This window comes from Ictalurus punctatus, chromosome 1, assembly GCF_001660625.3.
Source record: "Ictalurus punctatus breed USDA103 chromosome 1, Coco_2.0, whole genome shotgun sequence".
In the NCBI taxonomy this organism is placed as follows: Eukaryota; Metazoa; Chordata; class Actinopteri; order Siluriformes; family Ictaluridae; genus Ictalurus; species Ictalurus punctatus.
Genome location: NC_030416.2, coordinates 25,027,364 through 25,050,894, shown reverse-complemented (window position 1 = coordinate 25,050,894; position 23,531 = coordinate 25,027,364). Strand labels below are relative to the sequence as shown.

At 36.9% G+C, this 23,531-nt stretch overlaps 1 protein-coding gene across 1 annotated transcript; it reads right to left on the bottom strand.

Annotated features, from left to right (window-relative positions):
- Window positions 1-12,502: 12,502 nt before the first annotated feature.
- kcnv1 (potassium voltage-gated channel modifier subfamily V member 1) lies at window positions 12,503-21,692 on the bottom strand. Its single transcript, XM_017463795.3, has 2 exons — window positions 20,737-21,692; window positions 12,503-14,938 (listed from the first exon to the last, which is right to left on the bottom strand). The coding sequence occupies exons 1-2, from the start codon at window positions 21,674-21,676 to the stop codon at window positions 14,421-14,423; spliced, it is 1,458 nt and encodes a 485-aa protein (XP_017319284.1). The 5' UTR covers window positions 21,677-21,692; the 3' UTR covers window positions 12,503-14,420.
- Between the last annotated feature and the right edge of the window lie 1,839 nt (window positions 21,693-23,531).

The window sequence follows — 23,531 nt, the reverse complement described above, 5'->3', positions numbered from 1 at the left end:
AAATCTTTAAACAAAATAATAACAATTTCCACCAGTCATCCTGTTTAAAAGTTTACACCCCCTGGCTATTAATGTGTCGTGTTACCTTCCTGAGCATCAATGAATATGTAATAGTGTAGTAGTCGTGTACGAGTCCCTCAGTTGTCGTCAGTGTGAAAAGATGGATTTCAACATCATATAGCGATTGTTGGAAAGGGGTCAAATATATAGAAGATGATGCAAAACTAAAGAATGTGCAGGCCCTGAAGGATTTTTCTGAAGAACAGTTGGCTCAGGACAAACAAGGGACTCATGAACAGCTATCACAAAACATAAACACAGTCATGGATCATCCACGCAACGACACACAGTATTAAGAATTAAGGGTATGTAAACTTTTGAACGGGGTAAATTTTTTATAAATTCAGCTATTATGTTGTCTTGTGGACTATATGTAAACATCTGTTATGTGAAATAGCTTATTTAGGACAGTACTAAATAAAAAATAAAACAACATTGGATTTTTATGATCACTCTTATTTTGTTAACAGTATTAAGATTTAGCAGATTCTGCAAGGGGTATGCAAATGTTTGGGCACAACTTTATTTTCATACAAATGCCTACACCAGAAAAATGGCACCAGCTAGTGTAGACTTAGTCTGGCACCTGGTTTAGTTTAGCCCACTTATCACTTGCTTTAAATGAAACATTGCAGTAGATGTTGTGTTCTGCTTCTGTGTAAACTATCTCCAGAAAATATACTGTATGTCAACATTATTTCTTTGTTATTATTATGTCAACATTATTTGGTGTTTTCCTGGGTCATTAAAAGTTCCTACTATAGCTGAAACTGTACCTGGAGTTGTAACAGGAATACAGCCATTTTTCACACATTTATCACATGCCAATGGCTGTTTCTGTAAATGTCACAACAAGTAAGGCACAACAATATTATGCACGAGTCTTATGTAAGTGCAGTGTTTTTTTAACTTGTCCTATATTCTGACCTAAATCACAAAATAATGATGATTAAAAATAGGAACTCAGAATACAAGCTTTAGGAATGTCTTGGATGTTATATCAGATAGTGAGACATTTCTCTGATACGCTCAGAATGAAATCTAGGGCATATAATCCAGTCTCCTGATGTTTGTGATTGTCAGTGAAATGTAGACAGACGGTTATATCTGTGACATTTACAATCATCCAGGTACATAAGATGGGCAATGCTAGTTTTATCCATACTGTTTAATGTAAAGCACTGGCAGTCAGGTAAGTTTATTCAACTAAGTAGTCGTGTTAATTTGTTGGCATTTTCTTTATTTCCACCATTGGCTGTTACATAGCATTGTCCATAATTTAATTATTTTTGTTTAAACAATGTCATGGTTTGACAGTTCTTTTTTTGATTTTGATAAATTTTATTAATTTACTGTATATTAATGCATGTATTTTCCGATAATAGCCCACAATGCTTTAAAGGTCTGTTTGATCCAGATCCTTTACTTATCACTCCTCACCTCAGTTTTAGGTTTAAACAAGAAATAAATTTCATTCTACTTCCTTTTGTTCTGGAGCAGTTTCCTTTGGAACAAATGGAGTTTTCCTGTTTGCTTGTTTCTTTACCATGGTACAGCAGTAGACACAAAAGCAAGCAGACGACTCAACTGAGCAGTCCCAAGGAAGAGGAGAATGGCTTTACTGCACTGGAACACAGATTAGTGGAGCTGGCAGTGGGAACGGGAAAAAACAAGGTCTGTTAGCAGGAATGCAACAGCGTATTGAAGTGCAGAGCCCGAAAGAGCCTAATACAGCCACCTCACTTACACAGACAGACCCTGATGTGCTATCAGTGGCTATGTCTTATTCTGGCCTGAAAGTCAAACGTGAAAGTCATCACTAAGCCCTTGCAGTGGAACTGCTTGATATAAATAACATGACTTAATGTGTGGAGCATCATATAAGGCAGTCTGGTAACCATCAAACAAGTAGGTAACCCCCCAAAAAACTTGGGACAGGAAAAATGGCATATGTTTTGGTATATGTTATGCAGATACAGTATACTACTCTAACAAAAGAAACAAGAAGTTAGTTAAAATCCTTTACAGATAATTGAATACTTTTCTGGATGAAACATGGCTTGGTAATTTGGTACAGCATGCTTAATGCAAATTGGGACAGTTTTAAAATGCAATAAGTAGAAAGAGGAATAGTTAAAGGGTGTAAAGGATGCATAAAACCTCGCAACCATAGTTAATGCATAGATGGATTTTATGTGCATTCATTTGTGTTTAATGAAGCATCTTAATAATCAGAGGAATAAGGTAGACTACTTAGTACATAGAGATTCTAACTTATTGTACAATGTTCATATAATTGTAAAAATAATTATGTTGATTTTACAAATAAAATAAAATCCTGTGTTATGGTGCTACTGCATGGAATCAATTGTAAAATATTATCTTTTAGTGGCATTTCCTTACTGTGTTTTTAAAAAAAATATTTAATCTGTTCATACTGAATTTTAGAGAAGATTATTATTGTGGTATATGCTTATTAATTTGGAAAACATTGAAGATTTTCTAAAACCTGTTATTGTTGTTATAACTGTAAGAAATTAATTATATCAAGTTGCAAAGGCCAACATCTTAATATGTAGTGGATTGTGTTCAGACAATATTAGAATATGCTGATGATTAAATTGGAGAAAATACTGTTATTGAAAATTGTAATTATTGATCCCATGAATAAACATGCTACAAAAAAAAAATGGTTTTAAACATGTCACTGGTTTGGAGCCAGTTTATATATATATATATATATATATATATATATATATATATATATATATATATATATATATATATATATATATATATATATATATATATATATATAAATCTAGGCTTTTTACGTTGCATGTAGATAGTCACCTTGAGCATTTCAGAAATGTGTTGGCTATTTATGAATGGCAAGAAAGATTGGACAAAATGGAAATTCAAAAACTACCAGAATACACCCTGTTTAATGTTTCATGTTGGAGTCTCTCTTTAATAGCTCTATTCCTGTTGCTCTGGAGACCATGCAGAATAATAAATTAAAAAATTTTTTAAAATAATAAAAAAAAAAAAAACATGTTTGTATTTGAAAGTTTTACCATCCTTGGTAGCCTCTGAAATGTGTGATATGTAACGCTGGAGTTTCAGCAGTTACCCACTTATTTAAATTACTCAGTTTAAGCAGTTTTCAGTTATGCAGAATTTCAAGTGCAGTGTCGCCTTTCGGGTGATGATGTACAGCCTCTGCTGTTTGTGACTGCTGCCTCTGTCACCACACAGGAGTGTCCTACGTATAATCAAAGTATATTCAAAGTGCCTGTTGTTAGAGGAGGAAGATGGTGGATGTTAGTGTACAGATTGAAGTAACTGAAGGTAGTTAGCACTTTTGATGAGGCTGAAATTGGGTTTGTTTTCCGGTATCTTGTTCCACCATTAAAGGTCTTGTAGTTACATCCCTGCACCTGTAGCATTCTCTTACCACATAAAGCCTGTAAATACTATGAATAAAAAGTGGGGATTTATAAGGTGAAACAGAAAAGCTGAATAAGGAGCTGGTGATTAAGACTTTGACTGATCCAAAACATCATCTAAAGTACAGTCTCTATTTCTTTGGTGAGCTACAGTGCATTTTTCATCTAGATATTTATACAGTTAGTTCCTGTCCACTAATTTCATTGGACAAACAGCATTCCAAGAGTGCTGATATTTAGGCTAGTATAACAGCACTGGTACATTTCACTGTCTGTATCACTCGACTCATCTGTGTTCACTACATAAAATTACAAATCTAGCAATAGTTTCTTACATTGAAATCATTACTGCACATACTACAGGCTGTCAGTCAGGCTTCGGTTGGCATGACAACACACAGCGCTGTATCCAGCTGTGGCTTGATACCACAGATGAAAAATAATCATAATATCAGCAAAAATAATCATAATATTTGGCCAAATTGTGTCTGAAATGTCAGTTAATCTATGATAATTTATTGTTTATAGAACTGTTGTATAAAAGTGTGTGTGTGAGAGAGAGAAAGCAACAACAATGGTGAACAGAGGGTTGATGCACAGTGTGATCATGTGAGCGATGTGTGTGGTTACACAGTGTGAGTAGTGTGTTGATGTGCATGTTAGTAGTAGCTGTGATGGCTGAGCCAGCTTACTAATTTCAATGAACACAAGTTAAAAAACCGAAGAAGAAAAAACAACAAGCTAGAATTGTAGACTTTATGGTCTCTGAGCTTGAGCTTGCTCTGTCAGTGCTGATAAACCTCCTCTTCTGTCTCTACCTCTGCTCAAAGATCTGAAATCCCGGCTTGAACGAAGAGCAAGAAAGAATGTGCCTGGATTCAGTTAGTACAGATTGTTAATTAGGGAGTGATTTTAAGTGTAATACTTGTGTACGTATGTCTTTCATCATTTTTTTTGTGTGTGTGTTTTTATGTACATTTTATTTCACATTCATTTTGAATATTGTTTATTATGTTTATCAAATGGGAGTGCAGATTTTTGTAGACAGTGAAGCTCCTTCTTCAGTCTGTGAAGGTCACAGGCTTCAAGGTCTAGCTAGAAGCTTTCTCTTTCATAAATTCCTTCCTGTTGCTATGCAGCTAAATCTCCCATATTTAGCTGTATCTTCATTTGTTGGTAATAACAGTGCTGTTAAAGTTTTTGGCATTAACATTTTGTTCTTTTTAAAAAGCAGATATTCTCCATGCTGAAAATGTAAAACAAAGTTTTGACTCTCTTGCTCATAAACCAATGACATCACCCAATCTTGCTGTTGTTACTGTTTAGCTTAATGGAGATGGTAATTTACTAGTCAATGCCAGAAGCACTCTGATTTATCCCTGTAAAGAAGTTTTTCTGGACAGATGAGTTGGACATAGCCTTCATTTCCACTAGCTCTGCACTGTCTCATGTTGACCCCATCATTTGTGGGCCTCCTCATATTGTGCTTTTTGTGTCAGTTCCAGCATGGCTCTGTCAGAAATTTCACTGCCATATCAAAAGCAACTGAATGATAGACATTGTGTTTAAAAGCCTTGGATGAATGGGTCTACTGAATGTGTCATTGTCACTGGGTGACCAGACTAGGTTCATGGTCACATATACATTCATTCATTCGTTTTCAGTAACCACTTGGTCAGGGACTGACTCATATCCAAACTGACTATCTTCTAGTCAAGGACGCAAGTACCTTTTGGTTCTTGAAGACTTATTTTTTTACAAATATTTGCGTGGGATGACCTCTGACCTATTATATTTAGTTCTCATCCCCTCTTTCTAATGTATTACATGTGTGTTTATGTGAAAATCTTTTTTTTTTTTAACCTTATTATGTCTCAGCCAAAGGACAGAGGCTCTGCTAAACATTTAAATCTCTCTCGTGGGTTATTTGTATGAAAACACCAATATCTCACAAACACGGATGATGGTCCAATGGCGTATTCACCAAGCTCCATTAAACAAGCTTGCTCATAGTAGCCCTTACTCTTAAGCCTATTTTCAAGTCGCCGAGCTTGCCAACAATCGGCAGTTGATCGTTATGTGTGAACTACTCAACAAAGCATCAAAGAGGCTTGTCGACATATCGCCGAGGCATCACAGATGCCAGACAGACATTTGGCGTGCTAAATATCTGGAGCTGTCGGGTGACTCCACATCCTGTGGTGTGAAAAGTGTCATCACTGGCAGTTATTTAGGTAACGAGCTACAGCCAATGAGAGAGCAAGGCATGGGTTGAGGTCACAGTGAGGAAGGGAAACCTGTGAAACCTATGGCAGAAGCATAAAGGGGAGAAGCTATACAACCTTTTTTTTACTCACCTCCAACTCTCTCTGTAATACACACAATCCCTGCTGCCCACTTGTGATAATCCATTCTTTCACCCACTTTCTTTGTCTTTTCCTTTTTGGGGTTTCTTCAGTACAAATCATTGGGCAAACAGCTCACACCGTTTGTTTCTATCCTACGTCCATCTTCAAATAAACAACTCCTGTTTAGCATGTGGTTTTTGCATCATATATCCGTGTCACTTCCCGCGTATGTTTTCATTACAAAATATAGTTCGGACACCAAATAGAGTCGTTGGGTGACAGAGTTGTTGTCAGATCGTATAGTGTGTGACCCACTGTCGCTGAGCAATCACATAGTGTGAACACCACAACGACTTCAAGACTCCCAATTACAAGACACCAAGTCATGTAATCTGAACAGCACAGCGATCTGCCGACAATGAAAGTCGTGTAATGTGAACTAGCCTTTAGAAGTAGCCAAATGACTCTGAATGTCATACCTCTTATAAATACTTTGGGCGTGTGTTTGATTTTTAGGAAGCATTATGAACAGGACTTCCTTCCCTGGTTTCCGTTAAATTTCTAAGACATTTCATCAAAAAGTTGCGATGCTGTTTCACAATGTCAGACCAGAAGCATCTGATCATCCATCTAAGCCAACAGGTGCAAAGCAGCCCAAGTGTAAAGGGCCAGAAGCAAATGGTCATTGTCAAAGGATAGCCCCTACCTGGTATTTTGAAGTTATGACAAGATTCACTGAGTCTGAAATGTCAGACAGTGCATACAGACTGTTCTTAGCTCTTATGATTGCAAATATCAGCCATGAAATAAGGTGAAAAAACAAAAAGGGATTATGAGTGGATTTATCCACAATTCTGCCAGGAAAAAATATCCCTAAAGACGAGAGAGAGAGAGAGAGAGAGAGAGAGAGAGAGAGAGATTGATTTAATGATTGTCCAAAAACTAATAAAAGCAAAGCAAATCCTCAGCTGGGAGTCATTAACAGTCTTTGCCACCAGAACGCACTCAGTGCACCATATAATATATGCACCTGTTTTGAACTGCACAATGTAATCTAAACCAAAAACCACACCCGGGGAGGAGAACGTACACTGTGTGACCGTACACCTAAAGTGAGACTTAAATTTAGATGGTAGAATTGCCATTGCTCTGTTTATTTGTGGGTAAGTGGGTATCCAAAAGTGGGTAGAGACCCAGTGTATCACCTGCTTATGAACTGCAGGGTACACTTGTAATAGTTATGTCACAGGTAGCTAGTTTAGTATGAGCAGCATGTCATTATAAACAGCTGCACATGGAACTGTTTTTTATGAATGATAAAATGAAAGCAGATTGGTAGCAGACTGATTTTTTTCTGGATCCTACAGAAGGTACAGGCATTGCATATCCTGCCTGTCTTACACAAACTGAATAGCTGTCACCACATTTAATAATGGCAAGTTATTGTACACAGTCCTTTCCTGAATGGTAGAGCAACTGATGAGTTCTTTACTGAGTGAACTACCAAGACCTTCAAATCTATAGTAAGTGTTCCGGTATAGCTATTAGCTATTGTTTGAACAAGGTCACAATATCTTGTTGTTGATACACACAACCCAAGTGACAAATACGTGGATGATTCAGATTTTTACATACAGTTGTTCATAGAGGGGACATGAAGGCTTAGTGGTTAGCACGTTTGCCTTGCACCTCCGGGCTTGTGGGTTTGAATCCTGCCTCCACCCCATGTGCGCAGAGTTTGTATGTTCTCCCTCTGCTTTCTGGGGTTTTCTGTAGGCTGATTGGCATTTCCAAATTGTCCATAGCATGAGGATGTGTGTGCGATTGTGCCCTGCTAGCCCTGTCCAGGGGGTTCCCTGCCTTGTGCCCAGAGTTCCCTGGCTCCAGGCAAACCTGTATAGGATATGTTTTATGTTTTCTCATTTGTTTTTTTGTTGTTGTTGTTTTGTTTTTTTTAAATAAGGTTGCAGCATGCGCATGCTCTTGCATGCACATAAGAGCTATTTAATGATACTGATAATATTGGTACATTTTCAAATCATCGAGTCACTCACTTGGGTGATTATACTATGATTATACCAACACGTGGTTTATCCCTGCTGTGCATTTGCTCATTATAGAGATAATTCTTACACATACTTATACATTTGTGTATTTTTTTATACAATAATATAAAACTTTATATAAAAATTTCACAAGGATTATATCATTTTATATATTTGAGATATTTGGATCGAACCAAATTATGTGATCTATGAGTGAATTTATATTTAAAATTTAAATTTACTTACATAAGCACCTGCTCTCTCAGACCACATACATGTCTAATTAGGGCCTATTGTGTCATGCTTCTGGCTCTGATCAGATAGCATCTCTAGGAGGACACTCAAGGGCACACCTGTGAGCAACCGGGACATAAGAGCAATTCAGTGTGCTAATGTGAGTCTAAAAGAAAAGTTAATTAGTGTCATCACCAGACTCAGTCTGTGAACAATAGAAACCAAAGAGTGGACAATTGCTCATAGAAGATAAAGGATAAAAGGCTCTCTGGCCTATTAATGTTTCATTTCTCACAGCACATTAGAGACCTAATGATAATCCAGACTGCTCATACTTTGTGCAGATTCACTGCTAATGATGGCAAATAGAGTATTTGCCAGTCTTGTCAGTGTGTTCAAAGTACACCATGTCCTGAGTAATTACAACGAATCATTTACTCTACATTACTCAGCCCAAATTTGGAAAAGTACACAGAGCATTTGAGTTCTGTAGCTCTCTCTGTATTCTTTACTCTCCTCACATTCATGCTTGTGCTCCTGACACATGGTCTTGCAAATGTACTCCTACAAATATGTGGACCATGAGAAAGGTCTTGTGATTCCTTGCAACAATTTTGAAAGCCACCTAAATGGTCTCAGACTAGCAATTACATTTAAATAAGTGGCTAAATCCATTTGTGACTCAAATATTCATCCTTTAATTTCACTTCATTTTGTATCTGTTTAGAAATATATATACTTTTTTTTCTTTGCATAACATAAATCCTCCCACAGGAATTCTTCATCAGAAATGTCATTTTATATAATACTATGTAAGTGTTGTTTTATGTTATACTAAGATTTATTAATCTTCTAAATCAGTCTTGGCACTAAGGTTTCACCAAATAGAGCAGATCTTTGGGCAGCACAAAAACTGTATTGCAGGATATGAAATAATAATATATTTAAATATATTTTCACTCAGTCTACTGACCACCTTGAAGCACAACAATTAATATGCTGCAGGAGGACCAGTACAGGAGTGAGGATGACAATTTGCTGTAAACAGTGAAGACTGCACAATAATTTAATCTTCAGGACCTATTGAATTTTTGCAGGCTTTCTTTGTGTAGTTTCATTAGTTGTTTATAGACAAAAAGATCCTTAAATGGACTCATTGTAACTCCAAATAGTCACATGAGAGCTAGTTGATTTACCAAGACAATTTAATAACTACCCAAAGGTTTTAAAGGTGACTGAACATCTACACCTTGTTAGATCAAAATACTGCTTATAAATGGGTAGTACTTAGTGCCACAAATCATAGACAGTCCCGTCTGCTTGTTTTCTTCAGTGACTTGTCAAGTTTTCAGGTCATGCCTTGTAAAATGTGTCAAATGCAACAAATCTGACAAAGACCATGTATGTAAAACTCTCTGAAAGTGTGGCACTGTATCCCAGTCAGGGGCATAAAGCACTACTCAAAATGAGAACATATCCTTCCGGACCTTGCTGCTTAACCCCATAATATTTGAATTTGGAGATGAAAAGTGCTTCTCCAGGCCACATGGAAAGACCAGTATTCAGTTATAGATTGACACCCGAGTTTTAGTTCAACTGGGTAGAAGTCTGAGAGCAATTTGTATCTCACCCCACTGGTCAAAAACCTTTTGAATATTTGAAATTGTTAATTCACTGTTCATTCGTATGAAAGAGAGCATGACTTAATCAATTTGGCTTGCATTTGGTCTCTTTTCATTGGGCAAGGTCATCTACAGTGCTGAAAAAGATTTATCCTGCTTATCCTACATAGTGTCACAGGGAGCCTGGAGCCTATCCCAGGGAATTTAGGGCACAAGGAAGAGGAGCCCTTGACCCCCCAACCCCAGAGGTGTGAGGCAAACGTGCTAACGACTAAGACACCATGCCCCCTTAGCAGAACATTTTGGTACTAATAATGTTTAATCTTTCAGAACATGCCTACATGTTCTCAGAATGTTTTACATAAGGTTGCTGAAATATTTTTTGCAATACTAATGCTAGTGTAAGGTTAATTTTAGTTTAATTAACCTTAATTTTATTATTATTAATTGGGAACAACTGAGGGGGGCACAGTGGCTTAGTGATTAGCACGTTCACCTTACACCTACGGGGTTGGGGAAAGACAGCAATTCAACATTTTCGTCTTTGTAATCATTTTAATTCTTCTCTTTAAAACACATTCTGCCAAAGACATGGGAAGTGAGGGTGCTGAGGAATTGCACCACACACTTTCTTGACTTTCAGGATTCCTTTAAGTGCAACTGTAGCTGCAACTGAAATAACTGAAACTAAAATAATAATACTAATAATATAGGTAGTGTATGTCACACCTTTGCTGCTTAAAGTTCCAATGTAAAACGTCCTTGCATCCTGCTGTCCTCACTCCTTTGAGTCTATTACCTGGCCTCTATTTTGACTTTGCTGCAGTCACACTGCAGAAATCTTTTTATGGTGCTGCATTGTTTTCTAAAAATGTGATAAAGCCGTGGGTATATGGAGCTTTCATGCCTGTTAACAAGTTACCCTGCTTTGTGATGTTGAGCATTTCTGAACTTGTCTAAATGCATATTGAATTGTAAACTTTTTACATTTTATATATAAAATCTTGACTATTGCTGGATGAACGCCATGTACATAACTCTTAACAATTTATTGAATTCTATTTTAGTCTACAATGTACAATATTCTCTTTTGGTTGTGAGGAGATTTGAATAGCTATTGGTTTTTGCATAGCTTTGCAACTCAAAAGGTAAACAAGGACAACTTTTTCAGATGGACACTATACATTTAATCCAAAGTAATACTGCATTGCAAAAAAAATCTCTTTTTAAAAATATACCTGGTTAAAGAATAGTCTCGAATTTTGTCGCTTTCAGGGGACGTGCATGAAAATAACGTTTTTCTTTACACCCTCCCCTTCACTTATAGACACACAGTTTTCCACCCCATACCACTCTGACCTATTTGTGAGATACCACATTGTCTCCTGGGTTCCTTTAATACTCATTTTTCACTATCATTCTCACTGGTCTCTGAAGAATGGACAGCTTGAGCAATGCCCTTCACTTACCATAGGAAGGATATCCTTCTATAAACTCTGTAGTAAGCTGTGAATAAATAAAATATTAATTATGTTAATATTTATTCAAATATATTTGGGTCACTCCATGAGCCATTCAGCCACTGCAGCCATTCAAATGTATGTAAATGTATGTAAATCATTGGCAATAAATCATTGGCAATAAAATTTAACATTGCAGAGAATATTATAAATCATAAATATCAATGCTTAATATAGGTGTTACACCTTGAGAGATACATAAGATCATTTCAATGTCATCCTGTTCCTAATTACCGTAAAATCATAATGTCTTTCTAAACTCTCATTTCTTACTGTTACTTACCTAATAAAGTTTTTTTTTTTTTTTGCTTTAATTTCTACCCTTTCCTGTAATAAATGTCTTCCTATTTTAGTACAGAGGCTACTTAATAGTTATCCATGGGAATTGTTGTTCTTGGGTGCAAGGTCTTTTAAAATGTCTTTTTAAAAGTTTTGCGTGTGAGATCTTTTAAAAGTCGTAACCGGTGGTGTCTTCATAGGTTACGTTCAAACTGTTTTAATAAAAACAAGGTTTCTATTAGTAACAACAATATTTCTGTGTCAGTCAGTCAAGCACAATTTATGGTATTTAAAAAACAGAGATAAATTATCAGAACTTAAGATTATAGATAAAAATCAACATTTTAAAGGTTGAAGTTCTATGGTGTCTTGTTTTGGGTGTTACACTCGAAACAACCACAACGTTATTCCCAAGCTTCACATTTCCCAGGCATGATGGGTATCACCCAAGTGTACTTACAGATCTACTACAATAATCATTCGAAATGGCGGATCGCAAGCATTTTGACAGTCTTTGATGTTCGTGTCCAGGTACGTTACACCATGTTACACTTGTGACATTTCATGCAGGGTATAGTGAAGTCACTCAATTAATATATACTGCGACTACATATTATAAAAACTAAAATAACCGACATGGCCTTAACTAATAAGATCTTAATAGATAAACTTAATAGATCTTGAGACTGAACCAAATTAATGTTATTTGTTAACTTTTCAAATGTTTTTCTTAATTTTTTTAATAAAATTTTTATTGATAAATTCATCAGTGTCAGTGTAAGGGTGGAAATGTTCTTCCAAATTCCTTTTCCTGCAATTTTACCCTCATGTCACAGTTTGGTCGCAGTTTCCATGGCGTGACCCATATATAAATGAAGAATAAAAATTTAACAAAGAGGTTCAACTTTTTTGTTTGAAGATACTTTAATGTTTTAGTATGCCACCTGGACTCATACCCTTAACACCATGCAAGTTTATATACTGTTGGCTTATTGTTGTTGTGATAATAGACAATGACAATATTTAAAATAATGTAAAGTACATATACAGGTTTTCTTCCTGATATTATTCACTATACAGTCTACACAGCTGCTAGCCTCAAGACGTGTGTCAGTGATTTAAAGATGTATGCTAAAGCTTTTAGAAAACTGTTAGCCAAGCAATCCATGCTCGATGACCATTAAAGTGTGTATGTGTCTGGCATTCTGCCTCGATTCCCACCATTTAGATTAAATTGTTTACAGTTCTTTTCTCATTGCTCTCTTGAAAAAAATGAATGGTGCTTCTCATTTGTGGCATCAGCGTCAAATTGAGATTTTTTTACCGTGCCAGGAAGGATCCAGTGCTCTAGTCTGTTTAATTTCTCATAGGAAAAAACAGAACCGTAGATGACAGTCTGCTAGGTCAGGTCATTGTGAATGTGTAAACCAGGAATATTCTGACCAAGAGAAAATCATTTTGAACAACAGCTTGAAGCAAGTGGTGTCCACTTGAGGTCTTCACTTGTTCCCTTTCAGACTGTTTCTTCCTTTTTTGTCTCTTCTGTATTGCTGTTTCTTTCATGCAAACACATGTACAAATCCAGACAACCAGTGTCATCTAATAATATAGGCAATGGCCTCTTGTTGGTGCTGCTTAGATGGCAGGTTGAACGAGAAGCTGGTCATCTGGGGAATAGATTAACTCTCATCCCTGTGCATCAAACACATTCAAATGCATTCTATTTATACCTCAGCCTGGGCAGGCTGCCTGTTCACCCACCATCCTCTGATCAGTCTTATAGTAAATATGTGGGTTGCACATGAAATACAGCAGAAAAAATACAAAGCAAACAAAAAGATACACAAAACAATTAACAACACTGTTAATCGTTAACCACAAATTTTGCATTTTTCTAGCAATATCTATTTATATATCTATTTATGTTTATAACTAGAAGTTTATTAAAGCATGTTGTTATTTCGGTCTTAACGTCTGCATTTTATAGAGCTCAAAGTCTGTCTCCCTTACAAGTCCATGGCGGATACAATGGGGTCCAAAAGTGACCACATTGAAAATATGGGTTTGTGGGGTTTTGTTTCTTTTCATTTAAAACGGCTAATAAACAGTTTTAGAATTTTGAAAACTGTAAAATAAAGAAAAGAAATGTTGGATATCTTGAATATTCAATAATTAAGATTCTGCCCTTATTTGTAGGTCATGATTTTAAATTTGCATTACAAATATTAAAAAATACTGGCATTCAAGGACTTTGACGATTCTAAGAATTTTCTCTCACATTGTTTTTTTTATATTTGTAATGAAATTTTTTGTACTAAATAGAAAAGAATGTGAAATAAAAGTATAATTACTAGTCATCTCAGAATTTTTGAACCCCACTGAACGTCCAGCAACTTGCATTGAGAAAGCCAAACTGCCTGTAATTTATCTCGCAGTATCCTCCAAAATGAATATTTGTGAGCTTTTAGAAAAGTTAAAATGGCCAGATATCTAGAGCTTGTTCCTGTAAAAGAGTGAGGAATAAACAAGCTGATTTTAAATGGATGTTGTGCCTTATATATATATATATTTATTACTGCCCTGCTTCTCTCTTCAGGTTCATATGGCAGGCTATCTTATGTGCCTATCTGACATTGACAAAACAAAATATTACAAGTGAAATAAAATTAAATGAGAAATATAATTAAATAACAAATCCTCACTCAACATGATTGGATGCACTGAAGACAAATCTATGTCATACCTATATGCAGAAAGTAAAAGATTTATTACATGTAAGTAAAAGTTAATAAGTACATTCTAAATAAACATTCTAGACATTACAGATTTCACTTCAGTAAGTTTTCTCTGGTGTGTCCTACTATCACCAGACGTCTTCTCCTGCGCTGCTGCGTGTGCTTGTCCTCCCTCTGCTGTACAGCCGCAGCAGTTCTAGCACACTGCGGGCATAGGCATCACGCAGGTTTAGCCCTACTGCTGGCTGCATCCCATCTGAGGTTGAGTTGCGCTTCAGACGCTTCAGTGCCTCACTGTGCCGTAGCGCTACCTCCTTCATCTTCAGGGTGAAGTAGCAGAATGAGAAGCGGTCATTGATGATGGCAATGGGAAGGGCGAGGACAAGGATGCCTGAAAGAATGCAGATGAAGGCTATGACCTTGCCAATGGCTGTCTCTGGGCGAATGTCCCCATAACCCACGGTGGTCATGGATGTGGTGGCCCACCACCAGGCACAAGGCACATTGGTGAATGTGGTCTCAGGCATGTTGTGCTCAATGGCGTACTCCACCATGGCGAAGATGGAAATGCCCACGGAGAGGAAGAGCATCAGCAGACCCACCTCCTCATAGCACTGAGCGATAGTCATGCCCAAAGACTTCAGACCTGATGAGGAGTATAAGTCATAGGTTACACACAACTCATGTGTTTTTTGAGCATCTGGAACACTTCATTTATATGCAGCATAAAAATGATTCCTGGAATAAACCATGAAGGTAATATTGAAAAGCATGCAATTGCAAATGAGACTAATAAAAATTTAGATTTTATGTTCAGATGCTGATGCAAAGTACAAACAATTGGCTGTATTTAGAGTTGAGCTACGCATACATAGTGAGGATTTAATAATGAAATAATTGGCTTTAAAAATATGGCTTTTTTGCATGATGAACTTTGGAGGAGACGCATCTTAATCTGAGTCAATGCTTACACTAAGGATCTCATTTTTATGATTATTTCTAATTTTTAAGTCATGGCAGATGAATGCTTGGTCAGCCTATGCTTCAAACAATGGACATGTTTTCTTTATAGGAGAGACACATCATTATTACACATCAAATGAACAAAAGCATTGGCATTATTTTACTCATTTGATGAATAAAAAAGCTAATTAAATGCATGAGAAAGCAGCCTACATTCTACGCACAGTACAAATTCCTGACCTCAATTTAGTATTTTGCAGTTGCATTTAATTTGATTCACAATTAGCTGTCTGTATGTGGCTTAAAAAAATTATGCAAAATAATGGTATGTGCTGGAGCAAGTGTGTCATGTATCAGGAAATTCTGGACTCCAGTTCCCATCAGCCACTGCACTGCACTACATGTCACATGACCACCTGCACCTGATTCACGTTTCTGTTAATGAGCACTCTTGTATATATAGCCATTGTCTGCACTGATTCTCTGTCTTTTGTTGTCTTAGACTACCATGTTCCCTGTTCCCATGTTTTGTTTCATGCCACAGTATTTTGCCTAGTTGTCTTAGTGTCTATGTTTTGTTGTTTGTTTATATAATAAATGTTATCTAACTGCGATTGCTTCTGGGCCCATCCTTGATTCGTGACAAAGTGCTATTTTATCAACTTATACATAATGATGGTGAAAGCCATATTGTTAAATTAAACCAAATTTGCAGTGAGTAATTTTATAATTGCCTAGGACTATTCATGGAGCAATATATTCACAATACATACACTCCTATTAGATGTTTGTTTCTTCACTTGCAAATATCATAGTCTTTTTTTATATTTATCATTTTTAAATTGTCTCTTGTTTTTATGTTACATCATATTGACAGCAAAAAAAAAAAAGATTTCCTTTTTCATTCTGCATTTTCTATCCCTGACTTTTAAAGGCAAGTGATTGTTCTTGACACTACTGAAACATTTCTACTCAAGACAAAATCTGCCAATCTCATTCAGGTGATTTGCATAATCTAAAGTCAGAAAATTGAGCTCTGAATACACTTAACTTTTGCCACAAAAAGAGTTGTATAATTTTTAGGCTTAAGTAGCAAACTTGGACTTATATATTTAAACCCTGAAATTACTGCTGAAATGATGTATAATACTGCTGTAGGGACGTACGCCACTTTAGAGCCACTTGAATGCATATAATAAAATAACTGTGTATATCATCCAGTAGAGGACATTTGTCTTTTCTTTTCAGCCTTTCACAAATTGCTTTTACTGGTGTGTAAACCTCAAGGTGCTAGTCTTCAAATAAAGTGCTACATCACAGTCTGAAATGGCTTAATATTTCATTATCTTCATGTACCTATTTGTCCACCTCACTGAATAAATGTACATAGTGAAGCACCGGGGTGTTTCTAGGATTTGTAAACATAAGGGGCTAAGCCAAAAACATCAGGGGCTAATAGATCTAGTTTATTACTAAACACAAAGTAATTTTATGTAACTTTATCAGATATATATATATATATATATATATATATATATATATATATATATATATATATATATATATAGATATATATATATATCTATATATACAGTGAGGGAAAAAAGTATTTGATCCCCTGCTGATTTTGTACGTTTGCCCACTGACAAAGAAATGATCAGTCTATAATTTTAATGGTAGTTGTATTTGAACAGTGAGAGACAGAATAACAACAAAAAAATCCAGAAAAACGTATGTCAAAAATTTTATAAATTAATTTGCATTTTAATGATGGAAATAAGTATTTGACCCCTCTGCAAAACATGACTTAGTACTTGGTTTAAAAACCCTTGTTGGCAATCACAGAGGTCAGACATTTCTTGTAGTTGGCCACCAGGTTTGCACACATCTCAGGAGGGATTTTGTCCCACTCCTCTTTGCAGATCTTCTCCAAATCATTAAGGTTTCGAGGCTGACGTTTGGCAACTCGAACCTTCAGCTCTCTCCACAGATTTTCTATGGGATTTAGGTCTGGAGACTGCCTAGGTCACTCCAGGACCTTAATGTGCTTCTTCTTGAGCCACTCCTTTGTTGCCTTGGCCGTGTGTTTTGGGTCATTGTCATGCTGGAATACCCATCCACGACCCATTTTCAATGCCCTGTCTGAGGGAAGGAGGTTTTCACCCAAGATTTGACGGTACATGGCCCCGTCCATCGTCCCTTTGATGCGGTGAAGTTGTCCTGTCCCCTTAGCAGAGAAACACCTCCAAAGCATAATGTTTCCACCTCCATGTTTGACGGTGGGGATGGTGTTCCAGGGGTCATAGGCAGCATTCCTCCTCCTCCAAACACGGCGAGTTGAGTTGATGCCAAAGAGCTCCATTTTGGTCTCATCTGACCTCAACACTTTCACCCAGTTGTCCTCTGAATCATTCAGATGTTCATTGGCAAACTTCAGACGGGCATGTATATGTGCTTTCTTGAGCAGCGGATCTTGCGCGCGCTGCAGGATTTCAGTCCTTCACGGCGTAGTGTGTTACCAATTGTTTTCTTGGTGACTATGGTCCCAGCTGCCTTGAGATCATTGACAAGATCCTCCTGTGTAGTTCTGGGCTGATTCCTCACTGTTCTCATGATCAATGCAACTCCACGAGGTGAGATCTTGCATGGAGCCCCAGGCCAAGGGAGATCGACAGTTCTTTTGTGCTTCTTCCATTTGCGAATAATCGCACCAACTGTTGTCCCCTTCTCACCAAGCTGCTTGGCAATGGTCTTGTAGCCCATTCCAGACTTGTGTAGGTCTACAATCTTGTCCTGACATCCTTGGAGAGCTCTTTGGTCTTGGCCATGGTGGAGAGTTTGGAATCTGATTGATTGATTGTTTCTGTGGACAGATGTCTTTTATACAGGTAACAAACTGATATTAGGAGCACTCCCTTTAAGAGTGTGCTCCTAATCTCAGCTCGTTACCTGTATAAAAGACACCTGGGAGCCAGAAATCTTTCTGATTGAGAGGGGGTCAAATACTTTTTTCCATCATTAAAATGCAAATTAATTTATAAAATTTTTGATATGCGTTTTTCTGGATTTTTTTGTTGTTATTCTGTCTCTCACTGTTCAAATACAACTACCATTAAAATTATAGACTGATCATTTCTTTGTCAGTGGGCAAACGTACAAAATCAGCAGGGGATCAAATACTTTTTTCCCTCACTGTATATATATATTCATATTTATACATTATATCAGTGGTGTAGTCCTAAAATAGTCCTTAAAAATTACATTGAGTGTTACTGCTCAATACTGTTTAAATGTAATAAAAGTGCAAATGTAATTAAATGACAATTGGCACCAATTTAGGAAACGCATAAGCCAGTAATTTCACCTTGATTTTAATGTAGAGTAAAATGAATGACAGGCATTACAAAAATAGCTGTAAGCGGGATACATGGAAAACATTTTGCTAAAACGGCCATAAGATGATTCCAACTCGTGAGCCTTCCAAGGAGAGGAATACAACATGGAAGTGCTTTTTTGAATCGTTTCATTTCATTTACAGCAGAGAGTAGAATCATTCCCAGTACTACATACTGGTGAGCGCTGAGTATACTTCAAGCACTTTTATTAATTTTACCTGGCTGCTTCAGCAGGACAATGTCTTCAGTCAATGACAAGTTTCACAAAAAAAAGGAAAAAAACCCCACATGTGATACAGTTAAAGGGGAAGCTAACACAAGAGTAGAAAAGGGACTTCTGAAGCAGCAAAACAAGTGGGTATGAGGGTATACTGTAACACTGATTATTAGAAGTCATTATATACAAACAGCCCTGGGGAAAAAGTAAGCATAGGGCATATATGAGTGTTTGGCCCCAAAGTACAGTTCCATGTGAAAAATATTCAGGCCAGGCTAAAATCATTCAGGGTTTCAGCCCTAGTGATGCCCCTGTTGAAGTATACTGCATTTAGAAACTGTTATTTGAATTGTTCTAGTTAAATGTTTTTTGCATCAATTATATAAAGTTAAAAACCCATGTGTGTATAAAAATTTATATGATTTTTCCCCTCAGATTTACCTGTCTTGAGTTCTTACATTTCCTCCTTCATACTCAGGTGTCTTAAGTACCATGGCTGTAAATGAATAAAACTAGTTTACACATGTTCAAATATACTGCAGTGCAGGCTCCCTTTATTGACTGCCATATGACCTGTTTTTCCATAACCAGATTAACCACAGCCAAGGAGAAATACACGGTGTGCAAAGTAGAGCAAATACAACCTCACGCAATATTAAAATGCTATGGAAATATTGCTGGCTGCTGTTCCCATTGTGTATCAGTCTGTATTCACTGCTGATTTTACAATGCCTGCTCATAAACATTAATTTGAGAGTGTATAGTTTTTATGTGTGTTCTTAATTCATAGGATCATAAAATGCTGGGTGAAGGATATCACAGGTAAAGTACATACAGTTGTACGATAAAAAAATAAATGCAGTTGAATTTGTACTCTATGAAAAAAGCATTATTCATAATATATCTAAAAGAGCATTTTACTCTTTCATCTTCTAAAATTCATTTTACGATTTGTCATGAAAGCATGAAATCTCAAGCAAGCACCTGTTTTCTTTCTTCTTTGTTTTTTTAGACTTAAGGCTATATGCATCAGTCCCTGTTGGACCCACTTCTGTCTGCTCTGAAATATCATTTTCTTTAATTATTCAGGATCCTCTTAGGACCCTCTCTCTGCGACATTCATACGATCAAAGCCAATCATAATGTGCTCTGAAACATTTTTCTGTTCCTCAGCCTCTTCCTCCCAGTCTCTATGGGAAGAATGTCCAAACATGAATGAATGAATACATTTGCGCTCTCTCTCTCTCTCTCTCTCTCTCTCTCTCTCTCTCTCTCCTTCCCTCTCTCTTAAAAAAGCTTGGAAGATAAAAGATAATTAATGATGATATCAGCTAGATAGGAAGCATATTTCACTCAAAGGAGAACAAAAGCCTATCTTAACCTACTAACTGCACAATTGCTAAACAATTTCACAAAATACCATTTCAATTTAGTGGTGTTTAGAAAGATTGCTACTTGAATGGCAGTTTTCGGTCATTCAGAATGACTTAATGACTCATATGCTTACATGTGTCAGCTATGGTCTTTTTAATTCTTCCAGCTAGAGTAAATATAAAAGGAACACGAATAAGCTATTCTCAAATATATCTGTATGTAGATATATTATAACAAATACATTCTGTTTAGATTTATTTTGACCTATTTTTATCTTTATTCTGACATTCTGACCTCTTTTTATTAGCTTCTCCTTACATTTGTCAAGCACAAGTTCATTTGTGGTAGATGTGTAAACAAATACAGTTGTATTTGTGATATAAAAGAACCTTGCAGATTCAGCTTTATCTTGATCTTTTTGCAAGACAAAATTCTGAACTTTGCTATTTGTCCTCTGAAACTTGTTTCCCAAACATGGTTCAACCATGATATTACCTGTGGAATGACGTCCAAGTTTCAGCATTCTAAGAGACCTCATCAGTCGCAGGACCTGCACTACCCGTCCCACGTTCTCCAATTCTGTTGACCCGCCATGCAGATTCTCCACTGCTAGGGTGATATAGAAAGGCAGGATGGCCAGAAGGTCAATGATGTTCACCACACTCCTGCTGAATTTACATTTGTCCTTCACACACATGAACCTGAGCACCAGGTCCCCTGTGAACCACACAATACAGATGTACTCAAGAATATCCAAGACAGGTGCACCAAGGATAGTAAAGTCCAGAGAGATCATAGCCATGTTCGCGATGGACATGATCACAAAGAACATAGACAACGTCCCATATGTTTTTGCTGCCTTGGACGAATCCGGTTTCTCCATCAGGTCCCAGAGCCACCGGCGAATGTCCTCACACAGTACTCCACTGAAGTCATCCTCCACACAATTCATTTCAACATCCTTTTTAATATCTATGGATTCCTTCATCTCCTTTTTGCGGTAGTACTTGTCCCTACAACAGTGGTCTATGCGGAACTCATCAATACCCCAATATTCAATTTCTTGCAGGAAGGAAAACACACATAGTTCCTCTCTAACATGCAGATGGCCTGTCTTGTAAAAGTTCATGATGTATTGGAAGGTTTGAGAATTGCGGTCAAAGAAGTATTCATTTTCCAGAAAGTCTGCATCATCACACAGGTCTAAAGCCGAATCTCGTGTGGAGAGAGCCAGCTTGCCCAGGCGTGTCTCTGGGTGAGAGGCCAGCAGCTCCTGAGAGAGAATGTAGCGGCTTCCTCCGACATTAATGATGAAGAAGTCCAGCGGATTGTCAGTTGGTGGAGGGGGTTCACTGAAGAATACACTGGAATCCTGAGACAACACTGAGGCACTGTCCCCACAGAACTCTGCTGCAGTTGATGTATCACTAATCATAGTGATCTGGATAGTGTACAGCCTTTGCAAACAGAAAATGAACAAATTAAATGAATGCAATGAAATAATTATCAATTTTGTCATTTGTGGGGGGTTTTCTCGTGTATAATTGAGCATCACTCACTGAATAAGCATATCCCCTAAACATTTTCCTCCACCACCACCACTGAGTGATCACACATCACACACAGAGGGTGGGAAGAAGCCCTTGGCAGTGCCCTACTTCTTCAAAGCTGCTCAATGAGATTTAAATATTTTAGCTGTCCTGCCAAATGAACTGCTCTAATGCTACTATTCTTGTAATCATTAATTCTCTGGGGTAACGTCCTCTCTATAATATTGTCATTATGGTAATTTTGAGGCTTGCATTTTTAATCAGATCTCATGAAAGAGCTTGAAAGATGTCTCATATCATAGAGAACACACACTGTGCTGCTGCAAGTTATAACATGTATTTAACCAGCATTTGGATGCAAAATAAAGCAGTAGTGGCAGCATTTTCCATTTATTTAAATGTGGTATCACATAACTCCATATACACTATGAAATATATAACTGGCATAACTCATAATATGGAGTTCTGGGGATTGTAGTGAAGGCTCATTGAGGATAAATTTCTTTAATTAAGACAGATTTTTCATATTAAGAACATGCACAACGTAAAGAAACCACACTGGTAGCCTAGTTAAAAGTGGACTATGGTTGCACACGAGAAAAGAAAGATAAATACACAATTGTTTTGGTAAGAAAAAGCAGAGAATAATTAATTAGACTACTGTTCATCCTACTTGGAGAGAAGTCGATGTTTTGGTTGAAGGTATGAATATCACAGCTCATGCACCTCTTCGCAGTTCCCTCTTGTGGCTATTCGAGAAGGGATTTGCTGAAAATATTCCAGTGCCGAGCTGCAGGTTCATACTGTTGATAGTTCAGCCCTGTGACCGTGCGCCAAGCCACCAGACTTGTGCCGCGCGCTCTCACGTCCACGCGCAGTTTAAAGGTTTGGAGCGACTGAGAGATCGTGATTGGCGATTCATGAACGAGTCCTGCTTTTTAAATGACTCCTCTATGTGTATCAGAGCAGTCGATTCACGAGAACTAACGGAACGGATCTCCCCCCCCCTACTATCTAAAACATCCACAGTCTTTCTAAATGATATCCTTAGTGTGTGATGTTTGGGCTATGGATATGTATAAACATTTCTTAATATCTCACATACATTCAGTAGCCACTTTATTGCCTTGTACTTACATTGACTGGTCATTTTATGGGTAGGTTACAGTGCCTTGCATAAATATTAACGCTTACTTTCTAAGTTTTGGACTGTTGTACAACATGGAATTGGGATTACAGTCTGGTCCAAAAGTCTGAGACGACATTGAAAATCTGTTTTTAAAAGTAAAATAAAATAAAATTATCATGGAAAGTTTTAGTGTTTGGAAATATTTAAAACAATGAATGTTCAATATCTTGAATATTTAATATTCATGATAAGGTATTGCACAAATTTGTGGACTCCATGCCAGTTCAAGTGCACACTGTGATTAAAGTGACAAGGGGACATAACAAATACTAAAAGCTCTGAAATTCATGTAAATATTTCCAAGATTCTACTTTTCACACAAGTTGTCAATAATATAATTTGTAATGAAAATTGCTGTATACAAGCATTTTCAATAGCCATCTCAGACTTTTGGACCTCATTGTATATGTCATGAGTCTACATAGAAGCCCATTAATATTGAAGAAGGAGTGATCAGTATAGTTATTTACAAAAAAATAAAAAATTAAAAGTTCAGCCGCGTAGCTGTGAAACCCCTAAATTACACTACATGGTCAAAAGTATGTGGACAC

Coding starts and splice junctions, on each gene's coding strand:
- kcnv1 (XM_017463795.3), bottom strand. CDS start 21,676: ATGATTAGTGATACATCAACTGCAGCAGAGTTCTGTGGGGACAGTGCC. Junction 14,939..20,736: donor ACTTGGACGTCATTCCACAG/GTAATATCATGG, acceptor ACTCCTCATCAG/GTCTGAAGTCTTTGGGCATG.